The 22,847-nt window shown below is 48.5% G+C and overlaps 1 protein-coding gene across 1 annotated transcript in view; it reads left to right on the top strand.

Moving 5' to 3' along the window:
* The window catches only part of OTOA (otoancorin), a gene marked incomplete at both ends in the record, with an annotated part of 186,591 nt that overhangs the window by 5,466 nt on the left and 158,278 nt on the right, over positions 1 to 22,847 (top strand). Inside the window, 14 exons of the mRNA XM_084250215.1 lie at positions 201 to 436; positions 1,409 to 1,512; positions 4,098 to 4,198; positions 5,896 to 6,035; positions 8,001 to 8,124; positions 10,219 to 10,434; positions 10,864 to 11,031; positions 11,738 to 11,878; positions 13,503 to 13,561; positions 13,759 to 13,876; positions 15,388 to 15,461; positions 18,309 to 18,444; positions 19,621 to 19,808; positions 21,359 to 21,452. Of these exons, the coding sequence (XP_084106341.1) occupies positions 201 to 436; positions 1,409 to 1,512; positions 4,098 to 4,198; positions 5,896 to 6,035; positions 8,001 to 8,124; positions 10,219 to 10,434; positions 10,864 to 11,031; positions 11,738 to 11,878; positions 13,503 to 13,561; positions 13,759 to 13,876; positions 15,388 to 15,461; positions 18,309 to 18,444; positions 19,621 to 19,808; positions 21,359 to 21,452 (1,899 nt within the window). The remainder of the gene's footprint in view (positions 1 to 200; positions 437 to 1,408; positions 1,513 to 4,097; positions 4,199 to 5,895; positions 6,036 to 8,000; positions 8,125 to 10,218; positions 10,435 to 10,863; positions 11,032 to 11,737; positions 11,879 to 13,502; positions 13,562 to 13,758; positions 13,877 to 15,387; positions 15,462 to 18,308; positions 18,445 to 19,620; positions 19,809 to 21,358; positions 21,453 to 22,847) is intronic.

Raw genomic sequence — 22,847 nt, 5'->3', positions numbered from 1 at the left:
GAGTGCTTGGAGAGGGTTTGAGGCCTCCTGGGTGCAGGGGTGCCTGGGCCAGCTGGCATTTGTTGAAATGAATTGAGCCTGACTCAGGCCAGGTCCCTGCGTTCCCTCTTCCTGCTCCTTTTCCCACTTTCCTCCCTGATGGGGGAACTTTCAAGTGGAGAAGCAGCCCCCAGACGCTCCTGCTTTCTTGGTGCCGGCAGGAGCTGGGAGACATCGTTATTGACCTGGCAGAGATTCGGAAACAAGCCTTGCAGACCCCAGGCGTGAACCGCAGCCTGTTTCTCATCACGCTGGAGAGGTGTTTCCAGGTGCTGAGTCCCCTGGGGTGCGTGGAGATCCTGGGCAGGCTGCTGCAGGGCTCCTCGGGCAGCTTCCTCCAGCCGGACATTGCGGAGAGGCTCCCCCGGGACCTACGCGAGGACGCCTTCAAGAACCTGTGAGTGCTCCCTCCCAGCCCCCAGGCTGGTGCTGGAGCCAGGAGGATACACGCAGCAGAGGGGAGAAGGCGGGTGGGGCAGGTTCACACGTGACATCTGGAGCAGAAGCTTAACATCTGTGGAGCTTTGGGCCTCCCTGGTGGCGCAGGGATTAAAGACATTGCTGCCAAGCTAGCGGCAGCTTCTGCTGCACGAGTTTGATCCCTGGCCAGGAAGCTACCCACATGGCGCAGCAGACCTCTCCTGTCTCCCCGCTGCTCCCCTCAGCAGTGTATTTCAGTAGATCCGCCTGTTCTTCTCCCCACTCTGTCTCTGGTGAATCCTCTCACCCCCCACACCTCTGGCCTGTACTCCAGTTCTTGTATAAATAAATAAATCTTAAAAAAAAAATAAAATTCTTTACTAGTTCTGAGCCTCTCTGGTGGCACAGGGCTTAAAGTCTCAGCACTATCAAACTATGGCCAGCCACTGTGGCTTGAGTTCAATTCCCAGCCAGGGAGCTACCCACACTGTGCAGCAGACCTCTCCTGTCTCGTTGCTGCTCCCCTCAGCAGTGTATTGCAGTAGAACCACCTGTTCTGCTCCCTACTCTGTCTCTGGTGAATCCTCTCACCCACCCCCACACCTCTGGCCTGCACCCCAGCTCTTGTATGCATAAATAAATAAATTGTTAAAAAAAAAAAAAGAGAGAGATCTGTGGCGTTTTGAGATGGTTGGATGAAAACAGCGGCTCCCAAGTCTCAGCCATTCAGGTGCAGCCTCAGAATTGTTGCCATCTCTCCACGCTGTTTCTTTCTCTTGGTGACTCACATTCCTTTCACTTAATATTTCTTCGAAGAGTAAGTTTGCTATCCCAGGTGTCTGGTGCTTCATAACAGGATGAGTTCTGAGAGATGTGTCATTCAACGGTTCGACGCATCCAGGCAGCCTCCCCGGCGTTTCTTCCTTAATGGTGTCGTGTCTGCCATTAGGTCGGCGGTGTTCAGAGACGTCTACGACCAGACCTCAGCCCGCTCGCAGAGGGCCCTCTACTCCTGGATGACGCGGGTTCTGCGCGCCTCTTCCAACGCCACCGGTGAGCCTGGGCTTTGAGGTGGGGTCCCATTTTAGGGGGAGTCCATGCTCAAAAGAGGTGCTTCATCTTGGAAAACAGGGATTTGCGTTCCTTGTCTCATGGGATTTCTATCCAACCTTCTCTCCCACCCCCTACAAATTCCAAAAAGGATCTGATGTGGCTGCTGGACTTAAGCCCCACGCCCCCACTGCACGCATCACGTGGGAGTTCTCTGAAAAGAGGGGGGCCTGCCTCTCTCCATCAACAGTGTGTACCATTTTCCTAGTGAGATGTGAATAATGATGGCATCTTAGGCTTGAGGATTTTATTTATTTATTTATTAGATTTTAAAGATTTATTTATTTATGCATACAAGAGCTGGGGTACAGGCCAGAGATGCGGGGGGTGAGAGGATTCACCAGAGACAGAGTGGGGAACAGAACAGGCAGACTGACTGAAATACACTGCTGAGGGGAGCAGTGGCGAGACAGGAGAGGTCTGCTGTGCCATGTGGGTCTCTCCCTGGCCAGCCGGGGATGGAACTCAGGCTGCAGAGGCCGCGGATTGCCTCATAGTGCGGTGCTTAACCCTTTGTGCCACCGGGAAGGCCCAGGCTTGAGGATTTTAGAGCAGATTACAAGTTCAAAGTCTGTGTTAAAACATCTGTATTAAAGTGAGACAAGATAATTTTGAGGGGGTGGAAATCCAGGCAAGGAAATGCAACAATTTAGTGCTGAGCTTCCTGGCAACCAGAGCAGAGACAGATGAGGATTCATTTACTCGACAGATGTTTATTTAAACCTCCAGCATCCTAAAGGAGTCAAAGCCATAGACACAGGAAGTAAGAGGGCAGCTGCCCAGGGTTGGCAGGAGGACAGGGAGGACGGGACAGAGTTTCGGTTTTACAAGATGAAGGAAGTTGGGACGCGGGTGGTGGCGACGGTTGCAGGACAAGCTGGCCGTGCACTTAACAATGGCTGGAACGGCAAATTCTATGTGGTGTGGGTTCTAGCACAATTGGAAAAAAAAAAAAGGAGAGAGGATACAGAAAAAGAAATCACTGGGTAGGTCAGTAATGCAAGAGATTTCTCAGATCACTTTTACTAGTTGACTAATATCCATAAGGTCAGGAATCAGGAGAAAGTCTTTTAAGGAATTTAGAAGTCTCTGCGTCAGCAGAGAGAGAGAGGAGGGAAGGAGAGGGAAAGTGGGGTGAAGGGGAAAAGGGGGTGAAAGAGCAGGAGGAGGGCAGGAAAGGGAGAAGAAACGCGCTGGTAACTGCTACGAAGACATGAAATGAGTAAATGCTGTGGGAAGGTTAACACTTCAGGCTGGAACAGGGCTTGGCGGATATTTTCTGTAAAGATCCAGAGTAAATCAGAGTAAATATTTTAGGCTTTGTGGACTTACAGCCTCTGTCTCAACTACTCAATTCAGAGCCACAGACAAATGCTGAGTAGGCGTGACCGTGTCCCGGGAAAACCTGATGGACGCTGAAATTTCAGCTTCGTGAAATTCTCACATTCAAATTCTTCTTTTGAACTCCCCCCCCCCCCCAACCATTTCAATGCAAAAACCTCCCTTCCCTCTCTGCCAAAGCTGCCGGCTGCAGTGTGCCTGTGTGCAGAGTCTTCTACTGAGGGCTCCGGCCATGGCGCCTGGTTCTAGCTCCCTGAAGCTTGAGGTTGGATCTTGGGCGCGGTAGTTCTTCAAGCCCCACTGACATCCCACCACTGGGGAATTTCAAATGCTTGAACAGAGTGACAGAGCCCGGCCTCTGGGGATTCAGAGGAGGAAGGAATGACAAGAAAAGGCAAGGCTTTCAGGAAGAGGAAATTTCGGAGCTCAGTTGGATGGGAGGGTTTGGAAGCAGACTGTTCAGAGCGAAGGCCCTGTAGCAAGGATTTGGAGCACACGTGGCGTCGCCAGGAGAAGAATGAGCACTTGGGTTTGGCACAGTGTGTTGACATCATGAGCTGGTGAAGATGGTCATGACTGGTGCTGGTGATAAGAGTCAGGCACATTTCAAGTCGCGCGATTACTTAGTAACTAAGTGAAGTAAAATTAAACTCTATTTTATCATCCTAAGCATTAAAGAATATAATCTTTTTTTTTTACATTTTTGCATAGAAGAATTGGGGTACAGGCCAGAGTGGCAGGGGGCGAGAGGATTCACCAGAGACAGAGTTGGGGGCAGAACAGGCAGATCTACTGAAATACACTGCTGAGGGGAGCAGCGGGCGAGACAGGAGAGGTCTACTGCGCCACGTGCTCCTGGCCAGGATGGAACTCAGGCCCTAGGGTGATAGCGCTGATACTTAACCCTTAGGTTACCAGGGAGGCCTGTAATTTGCATTTCTAACAAGTTTCCAGGTAACGCTGATGAGGCTGGTCCAGGGGCCACACTATTGAGTTGCAAGGCCTCAGGTGGCCCCCATGACATCCTTATGGAGCACAGTGGCAACAGGTGGGAGGCTCTCAAAAATGGTCATGGAACAAATGAGTGAGTGCAGGAGGGAGATCTGGTTACTGAAGATGCTTCGACTGTCACAAGCCAGCACAAAGGCTTTCTTGCATTTATTTATTTACTTGTTTTTTTTTGGCAGATGACTCTGTTTCATGGGTGAGTGCAGAAAGCTTATGGATTTTGGGCAGATATATGGTTCATCTATCATTTGAAGAGATTCTGAAAATCAGTCCGAGAGAAGTAAGTTGGAAAAGTTCATTTATGTGTCCCCATTACTTATACCTCTGGGAGAAGGTATCTTCTAAACTCCTGATGTTCAGCCAGCTGGTCAGGTTGCCCTGGGAATTGGGCATCACCTTGGCCCACACCTCTTGAGTCCCTGAAGAAAGCCCTTGGAATAAGGCCTCCAGTGGTCAGTCATCATGTTGCGTGCTAGTTATAAACAATGGTGACCACAAGAGAGCCCAGTGTGGACAAACATGACACAAGAAGAATGTTGGCTCCAAGCCAAAAATCATCGAAGGCCATTCGGTGCTCCAGAACGGTCAAGGACAATAGCTTTCGAGCACCCGGTCTTTAGAAGCAGGGACCAAAATCAAAAGCAACACGGATTAACAACTCCGTCTCAATAGCCACTCAATGATGAGCTTCTCATTTGAGTTTGCAGGGGAAAAATGTCCACATTCTAAAGTTACCTAATTCATTGGTCAGCAAGTCTCTTCTGATGTTGACCCTCTGAGACTAGAATCCGTTGGGTATTATCATTCTGGAATATGGTCCCAAAGAATGCTGCCAACAGGGAGGCATCTATAAAAAGCTTGGGGCTTGGGTCCTGGTCATGAAGGACTGGCTCGTTCAAGGACCAAGTGATGTGACAATTTCTGGTGATTGTGAAACCAACAGCAGAACAAGGGGCCTCACTTTACCTGGAGGCTGGGGGTATCTCAGACGTCTTTCCAGAGATTGATGCAAATTGTCCCAATGATGGTCCTTAGTTAAGTCTTGGTTTTGTGCTCCCAGTGTTGAGTGAATTTCAGGACGTAGACAGAGGTTAAATTCTTAAGAAGCCGGGTCCTTTGAGGCCATTTGCAACCACACTCTGAGGAAGTTTCCTTATAGACAAGGAGTAAAATCCACATGGGAGAGACAAGTTTATGAGCACACAGTAAGAGTGCATCGAAATACAGGAGACTTCAGTACGAGACCTTTGACGTACAGGCAAAATTGAGCAAGAACAGAATCTAAATGGGATATTTAACAACACTAGATACACAGATATAGGTATATACATCTATATGTGGATATTGTATATTACAAAGAAAATACACCCTTTTCATCATCCAAGGATCAATTTTTTTTTAAAGATTTATTTATTTATTTATACAAGCACTGGGTACAGTTAGAAGCGCGGGAGGGGGAGAGAATTCACCAGAGCCAGAGCGGGGAGCAGAGCAGGCAGAAGGACCGAAGTACACTGCTGAGGGGAGCAGCGGGCGGCAGGAGAGGTCTGCGCGCCATGCGGGACCCTCCTCTGGTGGCTGGGGAGCAGCCGGGGATCGAACCGGCGCTGCTGAGGCTGCAGGCAGCTTCGCAACCCAGTGCTCAACCAGGGAGGCCCCAAGGATCAATTTTTAAACTCACTCCTCTATTAACAAAACTCTGATTTCCCAAAGTAGAAACTTTGTGGACCACATATATATGATAAATCTAACCTCAATATAATAAATCCAGAAATAAATGTGCAAACATTAGCTTTAAAAATATTCAGTTTGGATGCTTAATAAAAGGATACTTTTGTAGATGACAGTTGGGCGGAAGAGGAGTCTATTAAATCACTGAGGAAGAGATTGGGTGTCTCGATGCCTCCGGGGAGGGGCACAGCACAGACCCCAGGGCCGCTGGGCCCTCCTCACCGACCTTCCTGTCCTTGCCACCAGATGGGGTTGTTTATCAGCTATGACAACGCCACCAAGCAGCTGGACACGGTCTATGACATTACTCCTGCACTTGCCCAGGCGTTTCTGGAGAGGATTGGCTCCTCCAGTTTTGACATGAGAAACACCTCCACCATCCACAGGCAAGGGGCGAGGGCGCTGGGCCCTTGGGGCTGTTTCCCAGATACCATCCAAGCCCCAGCTTCTGAGTAGCAAGAGCTAGGGGAGGGTAGGGAGGGCCTGGTCCATCTCTGAAGAGCCCCTTGTCTTTGTGCATGTGAGGAGAAGTATTCCCCTAAAGAAAAACCCTTTGGAAGCTCAAGAAGGAAGGAAGCAAATGCTTTCTCAGCATCTCCTGAGTGCCAGGATTTTTGCAACCTTATCAAGTGCTAAGATTCCGGGTCCAAGCATGGAAATGGACATTTTCCATGCTCGGTACCACTTGCATTCCAGGGTAAACATGAACTTCCCGTTAGGTGGATGCAAGTGTTGAAACAGTTTGTGGGTCCCCATCTGTGTGAAACGTTTGTTGTTTAGACTCTCAGGGGAGGAGCCCCTGAATGAGATCAGCTTGAGTTTAGTGAGTGTAACTTGATGCCTGGAGCTCGTTCCAGCGGAGTGGGGTGGGGGTGGGGGTCAGAAGCTGTGCCCCCCACCGTGACTTGGCCAGGGTTAGTGTCTGGGGAGTGAGTGTGCAATGGGCAGGGGCGGTGATCCTGCTCAGCCACCTGCTCCCCCTGACATCACTGTCCTATCACAGAACTTCCCTGACATCCCCATATTCCCTTACAGTTTTTCAAATGTTTTCGAGAACATTGTCATGCGACATGATCATCTTCTTCCCCATCCCCAGCCATTTCCACCCACTGGACAGGTCCTATTTTTCTCTGATTACACACAAAAAGGGCCCATGGTTAAGGACAAGGAAGCTGCAGTTAGATTTCCTGGGTTCAACCCTGGCTCTGCCCTTAGAAGCTGTGTGATCTTTGCTATGCCACCATGCCTCTCTGGGCTTTCATTTCGCCACCTATAGCATGGGAGGGAATCATCTACCTGCCTTGTTAAGGTCCTAGTGAGGATTAAGCACACCTAACACATAATAAGAAATATTAGTTATTATCAATATGGTTATTACTGCTCAGTCTTCACTCCCTGAGTGGCCCAAAGAAATGGTTATTTTCAAAGTCTGTCCCTGACGTCTCCTGAGGACATATCTGAGAGTGTCAGTGCCCTTCTGAGAGATGGAGCCTGGCTGAGCGGGTCAAATAGCCACACTGAGTCAGGTAGGGCTCCTGTTAAGTCTTGGGGCATCCGTTACTGCACGAGTACTTGACCAGGAAGCAGGCTAATCAGCTGGTGTGCCTCTTCTCACAGTGCTCCTCATGCCTTCATCATATTTATTATTAGGTGCTATGATGAACGAAGCAAGCCTCTTTTTTATTAAAGGCTCAGAGAGGCAGGGCCGCCCTGTACAGCAGTACAGAGTGTGCACTGCACAATTGCACCCTGCAACCTTGCAGAGAATTATCTTACTGCAGGTCAAACACCTCACAGAGCTGGGCTTCAAACTCCAGTTGGCCTGAAACTGCTTTTAGCCAACAGGTATAGTGCTCCTTACTAGACCAGGGTTCAAATCCTGCCTCTGCCCCTAATTGTTCTCTTATCTTTTTTTTTTTTTTCTTTTGAAGTGGGGGTGTAGGTTGTCAAGGGTCTTAGAAATAAAGCTCTGCTGAGAGACTCCTTCGGGGTGGGCAACCCCTCACCTCCATGTGGAAAATGGAGGGATTTCTGTGGCTGGCTCAGCACCATTCTTCCTCATGCCCCTTATTGCCCCCGGAGGAGAGACGGCATAGCTGGATGGTTCTAGATTGAAGTCCTAGCTCACCACTGGTGTTGGGCAAGTCAGTCGATTGCTGAGTCTCAGCCCTTCTGTGACTTGGGTGTAGTAAGCCCACCTGCCCTGTAGGGGGTTGTGATGAGGTGATTCAGGTAAAGGCTTAGCTCAGTACCCGGCTGTGATCTTGACCCTCTAGCTCCTGACTGGGGTGTGGTTGAGGCTTCCATCCAACTCTTCACCCTCTGCCAACGCCCCTTATGTCCCCACACAGGCTGGGGCTCCTGGTTTGTTTCTACGATGACTTGGAGCTGCTGGACGCCGCGGTGGCCCAAGTCCTCCTGCACCAGATGATCAAGTGCAGCCGCCTGCGGGGCTTCCAGGCTGGTGTTCAGAAGGTGCTGGGGGAACCAGGGCCTGGGCTGTGCCTCAGTTTCACTCGTCACAGAAGTGGGAAGAACAGCCTCGCCTGGCCTTTGAGAGAAAACTTATTGTTAATCAGGGTTACTCATGCGCTCTGAGGGGGGAGGGGAGTCCAATCTCAGCAGGTGGCAACTCCTGTGCTAGGAGGAGCTTGAAAATGGGAAGAAATGACTAAAACACAGTGTCAGAAAAGCCTGGGACAGATCAAAATTCTATCAGCACAGCCGCCTCAGACTTAAATGTGCATTAAATAGTGTCTGGGGATCTTAAATACAAATTCTGATTCAGTCGGTCAGCGTGGGGACGGAGGGTGCATTTCTAGCAGCTTCCAGGAGAGGCTGAAGCAGCTGGTCTGGCAACCATGCCTGGAATCACAAGGAGATAAAGCAGCGGTTCTCAAACCCAAACCCAGCTCTGCGTTAGTGACCCTCCAGCCCCCGTGCTCAGAGATTCTTGTGTTACTGCTCTGGGGATGGGGGTGAGGGCTGGGGGTAGGGGTGACCTGGGTATGATGTGTTTTAAAAGCTCCTCGGATAATCCCAGGACAACAGGGTTGAGCACATGGACTAGGTGCATTGACTGAGGTCCTAGGCCAGGGTTTCAGACGCAGGGGCACGCACAGAGCTGGCTCTCTCCCCTCCACGCCACCCTCCTTGTTTCCCTTAAAGTCTCTGTTCTGCCCCAATTCTCTCACTTCTTTTGGTCCTTCTCATTTTTTGTTTTGAAAAGATGCCATGAGAGTAATGAAAATTTTGCTGCCACCAGTAATTCCACAGCCGTCTCTCACACCTGAGCATCAAATCGCCAGTCCCCTCTGACGCAGTAGTTTTCTCGGTCTGTGAATGTTTTTGTTGTCCAGGAAAAGAATCTCTCCCCCGCAAGCTCAGGCAAAATAGAAGAAAATTAATGTATTTTAAGGCCACAGGGGTGGCTGTGGCAGCATTATGCAGGACAGTCAGAACCCGTTAGTTCTGAGAAGCCCTTGGAATTTTAGCGCCCTGGTTCTGAGGGCGCCTGGACGTCTCCAAGGCCTGCTTAAAAGACAGATCAGTCTCGGATTCAGCAGCTCTGGGATGGAGTCTGAGAATCTGCATTTCTAGCAAGTTCTCAGGTGATGCTAACGGTGCTGGTCAAGGACCTCACTTGAGAACGCCTTCTCCAGACCTTCCCTTCCCTCCTGAGATGTGGGACCCCGCTCCTAGGGAGGGGGTGCAGCTGCATGCGGAACAGGCCACCGCCTTCTTTTTTAAAACATCACTCTGCTGCCCCCTGGTGGGAACTCCCCGTGGCTTGGCACACGTGCTGGGAAGTGAATACACTGGCCAGGAACTCAGGCCCACGCAGGAACCTGGAACCATTCTCGTTGTTTTGCACCGAAGCCATGTTGCAGTGGATGAGTTTATCACCTCCGCTGAAGCAGCTGGGAAACCCTTGACTATACTAGACAGGCATACTAGAGTGAAATAATGGAGGTGAGCCCAGCAATGTGAAAATGTAATTTTAATTGAAAAATACAGAGCAGAAAATTGACCTTCTGTTTATATTAAACTACATAATAACTACATACTATAGTTTACTTATGAAGTGCTTACTTATAAAGGCACAAGAAGCCCCGGATGCGTATACACCTGATGGCTAATTACAGTCATTTTTATGAGCTGATTTTCAGGAGACTTTGTTTTTTATTACTCTTAGCTGTAACTGTTGAGAATTATTTTTATGCAGATTATGTGTTATCATAATTGATGCCCCAGGGGGAGACTTGGCATAGTTGGGGAGTCTCGATTGCAGTCCAGCTGCCCCAGGGGTCTTGGATATTTTATGAAAGAAAAACAGCCACATGTTTGGATATTGAGTTCAGGGTCACACAATAGCAAATGATAATTAATTGATGCACAATGTGAGTTGGAGGCATGTTAACGCCAAGGCCAGGGTGGTGTTCTCAGGGGCCCTCTTATTTTCTGGGTGTGGTGGGAGTCCTGTCCTCCTGTCCTTACTCCCCAGGGTGTAGTCAGCAGGACCCGCCCACCTGCTTGCCCTCTACCCTCATTCCAGCTTGCTCTCCCCAGCTCAAGGCTGACCTCCTGGACATTGCCACGGAGAACCAGACCCTCAACGAGACTCTGGGCTCATTGTCCGATGCGGTCGTGGGCCTGAGCCTCCCTCAGCTGGAATCACTCTCCCCCGAGGCTGTGCACGCTGCCATCTCCACCCTCAACCAGGTCTCTGGCTGGGCCAAGAGCCAGATCAACATCTTGTCTGCCAAATACTTTGCCCATGAGAAGGTGAGTTGGAGCTTTGTGCACACAGCGGGGCCAGCCAACCAGTAAGCAGATAGTGCCACAGAGGACCAGGGGGTTCGAATCCAGCCCTGCCTGGTTAATAGCTTCGGGATCCTGATCCTTCGGGATACTGGACTATCAGCTTAACTTCTCTTTTACTCAGTTTTCAGTCTGTAAAATGGGGATTATGGTAGCGCATCTTTGACAGAATGGCTGCAAGAATTATGAGGGTCGGTACCCAGAAGGGGCTGGACTTGCACAATGTGGTGTGTGAGCTCTGGCTGATTGTGGAGCCATTCCTGGTAGAAGGAGGAGGGAGGGCCTGGGCGGGAGCTGTGTTCTGCCCCCATCCCTCCTGGTGCCCACCCCACTACCTGGCATGCCTTGGGGCCTCCGAAGCTTCCAGAGCAGAGCCCGCTGCGGTCTCCACAGGTGCCGTCCTTCCACAACCTCAGCCAGGTGGGCGTGCTGCTGGCGGGGGTGGGCACCCCTGCCTTGTACGCCATGGAGCGTGGCGACCTCGCACACATCCTGAGAAGCGCCGTCGTGCTGCACGTGCCAGATCTGTCACCTGCCCAGCAGCAGGGGGTCCTGAGAAAGGTGAGCGGAAGACGTGGTCCTCGGGCACCTGGCTCCCAGGGGTGTGGTTTTGGGCTTCTGTGGGTGGGCCATGGCTCCAGGCCTTGCCCAGGCGGCTGTGTGGGGGCCTTCTGAACCCGGGGGAGGCCTTTCTCCTGAGCCCACCCTCCCTCCTCAGAACCAGCCCCTGGGGTTCTTCCCAGACCCCGGGCCACTCCCTAGGCAGATGACTCTGGAGGACTTTTCGTAGGGGTAGGTTTCCTAGTATAATAATGTTTTAAAAGTCAGTTTTTCAAATCTCAAAGTGAAGCCTGACATTCTCAGTGTGCTCTGGAAAGCTCCTGTTCTTACCCGGGGTGGGGCGGCCTATTGTGTCTCACCTGTGAGGTTTAATGACAAATCTGTAAAGAAACCAAACCTAAAGGTGTTTGACCTAAAACACACACAGCACCTTGTAGAGAACAGCAACACCTGCAGGTAAAATAAGAAGCGTGGGTTTGAGAATCAGACAGACTTGACTTGAATCTCATGACTTTTAACCCATGAGTTGTCAAGCCTCAGTTTCCTCACCTATAAAATGGGGTGAAGGACGGTGCTCACCTTGTCCGGTTTCCGAGCAGACGCGATGGTTCTATGGCCCCCGAGGCACCTGACGCAGTGACTGCCCTCACCCAGAGCTCAGCACCCCGTCTCCAAGGTTATTAGCTGCTTCTCCTCACTTTGGCAGATGATTGAAGCAGAAGATACCGCCTCTGGCATCGTGGAAATCCAAGGGGCTTTCTTTAAAGAAGTGTCTCTTTTTGATTTATGGTGGGAACCTGGATTCAACCTCACAGTCCTGAAGGAAAAAGAGCTTCGGTGGAGTCAGGTATGACCATGACCCCACAGAACACACCTGGATCTTGGTCTGTCTCCTGGGGAAGTTCTGTGAAGGTTAACGTGGTAAAAGAGATTTATTTCCGTGTGATTGAACTCAGAGAGGTAGGGTGAGCAAGTTGGGCAAGACCTGAGCGTGGATTCAGGAGCTATCATTGTCAGTTTTGGGGGTGCGACTTCTCACCAGGCCTCAGTGTTCCCAGGTACAAAGTGAAGATAATTTCTCCTGGGGAGCAGTGATGTCAGACACTACGGTGCCCGTGCGCATTAACTCTCATTGTGTGTAGGATTTACTGTGGCCCGCGGGGGAGGGTGGTGCTGTGGAGGCAGGAGGGTCCGCTGCAGCTGCCGTAGGACTTTTCCTGACTTCTTTTTCATTCAGTCAGCTCTTTTTGGGGTCTCTGTCTTTTAGCCACACAAGCCTTTAATGGTGTATTTGATTTTACAGAAATGAAAGGAAGCTATCACAGTGCAAGTACTTTCTTTCCCTTTTAATGTCAGGGTATTAAAATAATAAGTTGTCACATGAGAATCAAGAATATAATTTGGAAGTGTATTTATTTTTAATTGAGTACAAGTTTATTGTTTTAAAATTTCCTTACACTGTTGTTCATTTTCGTACAATATTTGATTCCCCCCCGCCCCGCCCACCCTCTGGTAGAGTCCCCAGAGTTTTCCCTCCACCACAGCACCCGTGATCCACCACCATAGGCCCCTGTGCAATTCCCTCCCCTGTTTTGACCCCTCTGCTTCCCCTTCCCCTGCTGGATGCCTCAGATCTGTTCCCAAGGGAAAGGCCATTTCCTGAGTCAGGGAAGACTGGGGGATGAGTGGATGGAGTGTGGGCCCTGACCTTGACCTCGTGCATGAGGAATCTGGGGTCATACACAGAGTGTCTGGAATTTACCCCCCTGCTGCTCCTTTTTTCTGGGCCTTGCTGCAGGTCTCAGGTGTTTCTGCCTAATGCCAGCTCATAATTTATTCTGTTTGGGGAATATGTTCAAAGTTTCAGGGTCTATAAAATAGACAAATGTCGTACTTGATTGTGTCTGCAAGTTAGGTATTTGGTAAAATTACGTTCCTTAAAACAAACGACACCCCTGCCTGCTAGGCACTGCTCTAGAGGGCCCATCTGGGAGGCTTTGAGGGGAGTGCGTGCCAGCAGGAGGTGCTTTATTGTTGCTACTTTGCAGCTCACCCTGGTCTACTCTATTTATCCAGGGGAGTCTGTGTTTAAGAACTAGCAGATGGGCTTGGAAATAGGGCTTGGGAGGGTTTGGAACTGGTCAGCAGCTTCATGAAGCCCAGGAAGCAAACTTGCTCACCTCCAGCCCTGACGCCCAGGGGTTTCGCTCCTCAGTCACCTCATAGAGAGCAGAGAGAATCACCTGTGTGAGTGCGTGGTGCGAGTGTGAGGGGCCTGGCATTGTTCAGACACCAGTTCAAATCCTTGCTCTGCCACTTAGCAACTGTGAGCCTGGGGTAAGTCACACAGCCTGCTCAGCCTCCATTTTCCCATCTGTAAAATGTGACCCCATGGTCCCTTTGTGGTAGAGCCTCACGGTGATGGGCACAGCCCTGTGCTTGTCATGTAAGCAGGGACTCTCTTTCCTCAGGCCCTGTTCCTGTATGAGTTGCTGTCAAAGACAACGAGAAGGCCCGAGGAGCTCCTGAGGTAGGAGAGGGCACCTGGGCCCCAGGGGCTGATGCGTCTCCCCTTGGGGCCTTTCCAGCCAGGAGCCAACATCCCATGAGGGAGAGTGGGACAGTCCCACCTGCAGCCTGAGCCAGATCAGTCTGCCTTCTCTTGCACGTCTGTCCTTTCTCTTCCCGACTGCCTTCTTCTCCCGGGTCCCATGTCTTGCTTTTCAGCACCGGGCAGCTGGTCAAAGGCGTGACGTGTTCCCACATTGATTCCATGAGTGCAGACTCCTTTCTGGCCCATTTCCACTATTTCGAGAACAACCTCTCGCTGCTTTCACCATATCAGGTACCTGACAGTGTTTTCCTGCTTCTCATCCTCTTTCCTTTCTCCAGCGGCCTGGCTGGACTGCTGTAGGAGGATCTTTACGCCAGGATTGTTCAGATGCAAGTGATGATGCGGGGCCAAATATCGAGTCAAGACTTCTCAAGTTCCTTTGTAGAAAGCTCTAGATACCTAAGTTTCTACAGGTAGAGGTTCAACAGATTGCTTATTCCATACTCTGATTTGAACCTTAAAATACAGTTGTAAGTTATCTATATCATTTTCCACGGTCATAATTCTGCTCTCCTGGGACTGAAGATCATCCTCTCATCTTCCCTTTGGGTCCTTTCCAGGGTAGCCAGGAGGGAGCCATATTCTAAGAGCATTTTCTTTTCTTTTCCTTTCCTTTTTCTTTTTTTGCATTTAAGCCTTTGTTTTCTAAACAGTTAGGTGACCTATAACCCTTTGGGGAGACCAGAGGCAATAGCTGACTTTTCACATATCCCAGAGTAGTGGTTCTCAATGAAGACCCCTTGGCTATATCTATCACATTTTTTGTGGTCATGCTGGGGGAGATGCCACTGACATCGAGGGTAGAGGTCAGGGGGGCTGCTTTGGTATCCCTCATGCAGGACAGGCCCACAGCAGAGTTATCTGGCCCAAACATCAACAGTGCTGGGGCTGAGAATCTCTGGTCCAGAGGTGACTACATGGAAACTTTTGCTGTTGACACTCAGAGTTTTAAAAATAATATGTGTATGATATCTGTAATTTAAAAGAGACAAATGAGCTCATAATAAACAGATTGTTTTGTTTAACTTTATGTAACACACATATATAATAGGGTGTGAACATAAGTTCATGTTAATATATATAAATCTACCTTATTGAAATAAAATTGTTGTATAGTATTCCATTTATGGATAGACCACATTTACTTAACCAATACTAAACTGGGGTTCATTAAGGTTATATCTCTGTTAGGAGATAAACTGAGGCATATTAAACATGTTAGGCATTTATTTGAGCAAAAGTCATTTGAAGTCGGGCAGCACCAAGCTGGAAGTGGTCGGGAGTGCTTCCTCAGAGAACGTGCGGGAGCAAAGAAAGGAGATTGTATGATTGGCTGTAGCCTAAAGCTCAGTTGGTAGTGATTGGTTGTCTTGAACGTTTTGATTTAATAACCTTGAGGCATTTTACAGGCTCAGATTTTGGTTTACTTGTGTAAGCAATGAGAAAGAATGAGTTAGAATGAACTAGCTATACCCATTTAATGGCCAACCTGTTTAATTAAGTTAACATCTCATGTTCATGCACCTAAATTTCCTGTACCTAAATTTTTGTCTTCATCTTGCTATTGCCTCAATTTTCTTATCCATAAACTGGGTGCAGTAAAGGTACCTGCACCTTTGGGTGTTTATGAAGTAAGTAAATGTACATCAAGCACGTAGGGCCGTGCTTGACACTAAGAAACACATCTGTCTTTGCTCTTACTGCGATTGGACTAAATTCCTAGAACTGCTTTAATCTTCCAGGTTAATTGTTTGGCGTGGAAATACTGGGAAGTTGCCAGGTCCTCTACGCCGCCCTTCCTCTTGGCCGCACTCCCGTAAGTGAACATGGGCCCCTCTTTCTGGCTCAGCAGTAAGATTGGTGAGCCAGCGTGGACCCTCATGCACAGGGTCTTGAACCAGATGCAGAATGGAGAGTGCCTTTGACAAGTAAGCCCGTGAGAGCCAGGATTTATTATTATTTTATTTTATATATTTTTTACATCATTTTTCATTTTTGCACAATGTATGCATTTTCATCTTGGTTATAGTCCCCATACATTTCCCACCCGAGAGCCAGGATTTAAATTCAGAGCCCCACGTAGGTACTTCAGACAAACTCTTCTGAGTTTCCTTCTGTTTTAAAACCAAAGGCTGAATGAATGCTAATGAAGCAGGCCCTCTCTGGGCTGCCTCACAGCTGTGCCCAGATTCCAGTGGCATCAGGGCTGATGTGAGCCATTGCAATTTCTTGTGGAATGTGTGGACACTTGGGCCTGGGTGACTCCCTGCTTTTCCAACATGATCCAGACTGTTTCTTTTCATTTTCTTTTCTTTATTTCCCCTCTCCTTTCTCTTGCTGTTTCTGCCTTTATTCATTCAAAAAGTATTCAAGTGCTTACTATACACTAGTTTTCAGAGATAATTTTATTTTCCCCTTCTAAAAGCTTACAGTCTCAGAGGGAGGGGACTAGACAGGTGTGAAGTCAATTTAGCATTAAGTTGATATATGCTTGAAAGTGACAGAAACTTAATTCTAACTGCTTTAGTCGATGCAAGGCAATTTGGGTTGCGGTAACTGAAAAATCTAGGGATGGGCTTCAGGCATGGCTGGATCCAGGGGCTCAAATGATATCATCTATCTGTCTGTTTCTTGGCCCAGGTTTCTGCTATAAGCCTCTCTGTCAGGCAAGACATTTTTCTTTGATGGCTCCAGGCATATCAAAGGTTACACCTTCTAGCTTCATATCCAGGAAAAGGAAAAAGATTTTCTTTTCCTATCCTTTCCCATGAAGGTTCTGGGTTTGACTTTGTTGGCCTAAATTGGGTCGATTAGTTCTCCTTCACCAATTACTGAGATTGGAAAAATGACTATCTTTGGCTGGTTTAGTTCATTATTGCACCCTTAAAGCCAGGAGTGAAGTGGGCTCCACACCAGGCCACTAGGGCTTAAAGTAAAGGGGGTGATTCTCCAAGAAAGTCAGGTACTGTTACCATGGGAAAGTATAATGGGCACAGAAATGTCCCTTTCTGGCTGGTGTGTCAGAGGAGACTGAACTAAAACTCAAAGAATGAGTTAAAGAGTTCAAGATAGACATTCCAGGCAGGGGCATGGGGCTGTGGAGCCTGGCAGAGTGGGCACAGTGAAGCACCAGGGGAAGTTTGTTGTGCATTTGTGGAGTAGTTGGGAGAGGGCAGGACAGAAAGAAGAGGCATGGTCAAATCGGGGGGCGGGGGGGCTTGTGTGACCCCCGATATCTTTCACTAGTGATCTATGCTCAGTTCTCTGATCTGTTTTGGGAATATTGTCACCATTGCCCACGTAGGACAGTGCAGCAGGGGCCTGGCTGGAAGGAGAGAGCCAGGAGCTTATTTTTAACCTGGACCTTGGCATGGCTGTTTATTCCACTCATCCATGTCTTAGTACTGTTTTAATATCAGTCCCCTTCAAAGAGCCATTCTCCAGCCAAGAGCCATTCTCAGAAATGAGGTGTTTAATTGACTGTCTGCTGTGTTTCTTCCCCCATTTGGAGGGACACATCCTGAGAGCAGGGATCTGCCCCTCATGGTTGTAGCTGGTGCCCAGAATGGTATCTGGCATATAATAGATGCTCTGTAGAAGTTTGCTGAATGAATGAATGAATGAAGAAATAAACAGGTGGTACTAGGGAAGGAGAGGCAAGAACGGATTTAGGGATCAAGGGAAAAAGGAATCTTTGAGTTTGGGTTTCAGTTTGGAACAGTCGATGAGGAGTAAGTCATGTGGGCATACAGAAGCCTTTTTCTACCTTCACTTCATTACTGTCTCCCTACGGAGGAAACATTTCTTCCTGATGGGAGTTCTTACAAGGATTAAGATTTTGCTGCGGGCCTCCCCGGTGGTGCAGTGGGTTGAGCACAGCGCTGTGAAGCTGTCCGCAGCCTCTGCAACACGGGTTCGATTCCCAGCTGGCCAGGGAGAAACCCACATGGCGTGGCAGACCTCTCCTGTCTCGCCCGCAGCTCCCCTCAGCAGTGTCTTCCGTCCGTCTGCCTGTTCTGCTCCCCGCTCTCCCTGGTGAATTCTCTCACCCTCCCGCGTCTCTGACTTGTACCCCAGTTCTTGTATAAATAAATAAATCTTTAAAAAAAAAGATTTTGTTGAGTAGGGTTGAATTTCGGGGGGTCTGAGTTATTGTAACAACTAAGATTTTTTTTCTCTCCTTTCCTCCCTCTATACCAATTTCTTCCCCCTGGGGGCGATATTGCCCCTGTTGAAACTATATAGTCAAGAACCCTAGAAATGGGAGTTCTGGACTGGTGATTATGGAATTGGGAGCCCTTCTCTTTCTTCCTCACTTTCTATTTTATTCTCTCTCCTCTGTTTCTTTATTCTTCTACCTTTTCTTTCCTTTCTCCTCATCTTCCCTTCAGCAGTCTGTCAACATCTGGTTATGGAGATTCCATTCTCTGATGAGTGGTACTGGGCATAGAAGAGGAACATGACGGGAAGTTTGTTCCTTACCCATATAAGAGGACCATGATGGATGGGAGGCTTGCTACCTGTCCCAAAGAGCCAGAACATCACAGGGAAGAACACACATTTACAGAACACCCCGAGATAAGCTCTCGAGCATGTGGACTTGATTTGGGGCAAATACAGAGCAACCGGTGTTGTCCTTTCTTGCGTCTCCATCTCTCTCCAGGGCCCGCTACCTGGCTTCTGTCCCAGACTCACAATGTGTGCCCTTTCTGATCAGCCTGGGCAAGAGGCAGTTGGACTCCTTAGTCTTAGATCCCCACAAGAAGAATTCGGTCCTCAGGAAAGTGCAGCAGTGCCTGGTAAGGAAACTTCCAGTGTTCCTTCCCCTCTGGATGTCTGTGGCCATCTCTGGGATACTCAAGGGATCTTGAGCCTGCCGAGATGGCCAGAAGTTGGACAGTGGGTCTCACAGCTGGTTCTAGAGCCACAGGGTGGGACAGTCATGGCCACTGGTTCTGGAGATTGCCCACCCAGGGCCTGAAAGAAGAGTGGGTGCTCTGGGGGCCGGGAAGAGCACAGTACACAGAGACTGGGTTCTAGAAATGCCCCTGCCAGTTGTTGGATATGTGGCTATGGGCATGTCACTTCTGCTTGAGCCTCCGTGTCCTCATCCGTAAAACAGGAGCAGTAATGCCTCCTAGGAGAGTTCTCAAGTGCTGGAGCAGGCGAGGCTTGCTCAGTGCAAAGGTTCACAGGCCAGACTCTGTCCCTAGTCCTCGCTTTGGCCCTTGCTGGCAGTTTCTTTATCTTTCAAAAGTGACTGTTAGGACTTTCCTCTTAGAGTTACTCTAAGCCGAATGGAGAAGACTGTAAAAACTAACAGAAGCACCTGGTGGATAGTAAGCACTCAGTAAACAGGGGCTATTTGTGTCATTTTGAGAAAGAGCTTTAAAGGCTTACAAGGGCCACATGAACTCAGTGGTGTGGTTCTTATCATTTTATCATTTTTGTGCTACTATTTTAATAGTTGATCTGGGTGTCTTCAGGACAGAAAGCCTCATCTACTCAGTGCTCCACACCCGCTCCCTGATTCCTGAGACCTGCTTCCCCTGGGGTAAAATCAGCCTTCTCTACTAGCCACATGGCAGAGGAAGCAATTCAGATGGGGGACCTTTGCCATTGGTGTTTTTTTTTTTTAATATTTATTTATTTATTCATACAAGCACTGGGTACAGTCAGAAGCACAGGAGGGTGACAGAATTCACCAGAGCCAGAGCGGGGAACAGAACAGGCAGACTGACGAAGTACACTGCTGAGGGGAGCAGAGGGCAGCAGGAGAGTTCTGCGTGCCCTCTGGGACCCTTGCCCATCGACCGGGGATCGGGGATCGAACTGGCACTGCAGAGGCTGTGGGCAGCTTCGCAACCCAGCGCTCAACAGCTGCGCCACCAGGGAGGCCCTGCCATTGGTGTTTTTAAGGGATCCAGATCTTGAACCGGCTGCATCCTGCCACCAGCTCTGTTTGTTGGTTTCAGAATAATTCCATTGCTGATGAGTTTGACGTGGACATCTTGGGGAACCTGCTCTGCCACTTGCCAGCGGACATCATCCACGGAGTGTCCTCCAGGGCCTGGGCCACAGCCCTGCACAGCCTCAGAGACTGTCCAGACCTCAGCTCGGAGCAGAAGGCTGCGGTGAGGTCCAGACTTCTGGAGCAGCACGGGTGAGGAGGGGCCTGGCCTGGCTTTGGGGGGTATGGGGCATGCTGGGAAGGGCATACACTTGGGCTCTCCTGCTCTCATTGGTAACAGAACAGACTCTCTAGTTTAGGGTGAGGGAAGACGCAGTTATTCTGGAAGTGTGACCTTTCTGAAGTGAGAACAACAGTAGCTGTTCAAGGGCCTCACGTGGCTGTCACCAATACATCTCAGCATGGGGAGAGGGGGAGAGTTTGAGAAGATGGCACTTTACACATGCAAAGGAGGTATTATTATTATGAAACAATAACAACGATAATGCAGGCACTGTCAGCTGCTGCTGAGTGAGGGCTCCCTGGGGGAAAGTAAAGCTGTTCCTTCCCAGGAAGAGCTTTCTGACATTACACCAGATATTTGAGTACGGTCTTGCCCTTAGTCAATGGTTAGGCAACTAGTGCCTTTTGGAATAATGACTGCACCCCAGGAACTGTACTGTTAGTTAGAGTTTAAGAGCATGGACTTGGTCCCCAGATCCCTAGGGTTTAAAATTTCCCATCATCTACTGTTTGTGTGACCTGGCAGAAGAAAAAGAGTAGCTTTTTGCATGTCAGTTTTTGCCTCTGTAAAATGGGGACAGTGATAGCCCCACTGGGCTGCTGTGATGATTAAATGAATTGAAACATATAAAGAACATATAAAGAACTTGCAACAGTGCTGGCACTTAGTAAGGAGCATGTAACAATCGCTGTAAGTAGGACTGAAGATATAGTGGTTAGTAAGAGAAGTGGCTCTGCCCTCATGGAGCTTACTGTCTACTGGGATAATATTTTAAATCAAAGAGATAATGGGGAAGGAGTTGTGCTGTTTGGCCAGGAGTGGTTTGCCTCGGCCCTAGAGAAGAGCTGTCATTGGTAACTGAGTAGAACCTCCTTTAGAGATGTCACCCCGTATAGTGTGAGGTTCTTCCCTAGAGATATTTGTGGTCTAAGTGAGAGCAAGAGTGGATTCTGACTCAGTGTTATTATTATCCTGTGAAATTCAAAAGGAAATTTTATCCTGCTGCAAGAGAAGATTATTATGGCAATTTGAAGGGAACAAATATATCATTACTATTCTATTGAGGAAGCAGGGGAAGGAAACACTACAAAATAAATGACAAATTCTGTGATTCAATTTAAGCTAAAAAATGGGAATTTGTTGAGTTCAGAAATGGAGCTTAATGGACTTCAGGCATGGCTGGATCCAGAGGCTCAAATTATATCATCAGAATTGTTCCTCTGTGTTCCTTAATGAAGTCTTTATTTTCTCTCCTTGGAGAAAGGAAAAGCTTCTAATATCCTCCTAACTGTTAGCGATACCAGAAGGAAGATTTCCTCTACTAGTTCTATCAAAATGCATAGAGATGCCTCTGATCGGTCAGCCTGGATCAGAAGCCCATTTTCTTAGAGAAGGAAGTGGGACGAGGTGATTGACAGCCTCTCTAGATAAGAGATTGTCTTTTTCTGAAAGAAGAGGGTGCTGGGGGACAAGGGTCACAGAACAGTCTTTCAATTTACCGCTTATTATCTCTTCTTAGACTCCCCCAGAACTGGACAGCTGAGACCACGAAGGACTTGGGACCCTTTCTAGTCCTTTTCTCGGGGGATGACTTAAGCTCTATTGCCACAAAGGTACTTTTGGGGTCTATTATTAGAAAGTCGAAGGAATTTGAAAGGGAGAGAAAGTGTGGTCAGTTATACTCCATTGGGTTTGCTGCCAGTTTTTTTTTCCCTGGAAACTTCCTCCCTGCCTCAAAGGCTCAGACGTTTCTCGCTTCTCACTCCACTTCAGCAAGAGAGAGTGAAGCATCAGCTAAGTGAATTCTGGGTCTTTCACGTGGCCTCCTGGAAGATGCACGCACACCTGGGGGCTGTCATTTAGCTGCCACTCTGTTCTCAGGGTCACCGGGACAGTTCTGCTTTGGGAGTTTGCCTTTTGGGCCTGGGGCTCCCTGAAATTTGTCCTTCTCAAGGGAAGGTCCAAAACTCCAGAAAAGGGAGTGCAAAGAGCAGTTCTTAAGGTCCGGGCTGGACGGTGGCACACTGTCTCTTTCCATTGTCCACAGCAAGTCACATGACCAGGCCCAGCCTCCCTGGGGCGGAAGCTGTCTCCTCCATGTAGATGGAGGGTGGGAAGGTGTGACTGTGGGCAGAACGAGAGTCAGGTCGGCCACAGAACACATGCCCATGCCTCATCCCTGTACTCACACAGGCAAAGACAACATGTCATGTTTGCTTGACAAGATATGAACACTTGGTACCATCATACAGGGTCACACATGCCCAGTCCACATTCCAGTGTCCAGTCAAGGAAAAAGCCATCCTCTAGGTGTCCAGAAGTGTGGTATCAGCAGCAGAGACAAAAATGTTATATACTTAACATTAAAAAAAATCAGCTTTTGAAATGACAAATGTCTTCTCTCCAAAACACAATATAGGGTAAAATAAAAGTGAGTTGTAAGTGGATATGTATAGTAGGATACTAAGTAGATAAAGAAATACTAGTTAAATTAATTTTAAGCACCTGCAAAAAATAATCCTGTTATGTAAGAGATGTTTAAAAATGCATGAGAATGGGTGATGATCAAATATAATCAAATTCAGGGTGACAGTTACTTCTGGGGAAGGAGGGAGGTGATGTGGGGAGGATCTTCCAATTATACGTGTGATGTTTTATTTCTTAAGCTGGGCTGTGGGTGTGTGTGTATTTTGTTGCATTATTCTCTATGCTTTTTGTTCTAATGCATGAAATGTTTAATAAAACAAGTAAAACATGTTATTGGTTTAAAAAAATCCCAACTCTCCTCAAGACTGTAGTGTGAAAATGAGTCTGCCTTCACCCCACATTTCTAGGTCCTCAGCCTGACTCAGAGGCAAGGCTGTTTCGGATCCTCTCTCCTCTCTTTTGAAAAATCCTCCTCGGCCTTATACATGTTCTTGTATCTAAAGACACAAAATGGAAAATACCATTCACTCTGCTGGACACTTGGCTTTTTGAAAGTCAGCCACTTTCTTAGAGCAGTTGCT

The sequence above is a fragment of the Talpa europaea genome, assembly GCF_964194135.1.
Source record: "Talpa europaea genome assembly, chromosome: 12".
Classification (NCBI taxonomy): domain Eukaryota; kingdom Metazoa; phylum Chordata; class Mammalia; order Eulipotyphla; family Talpidae; genus Talpa; species Talpa europaea.
Note: the sequence above shows the minus strand (reverse complement) of the source record. Positions and strands in the feature narration are given on the sequence as shown.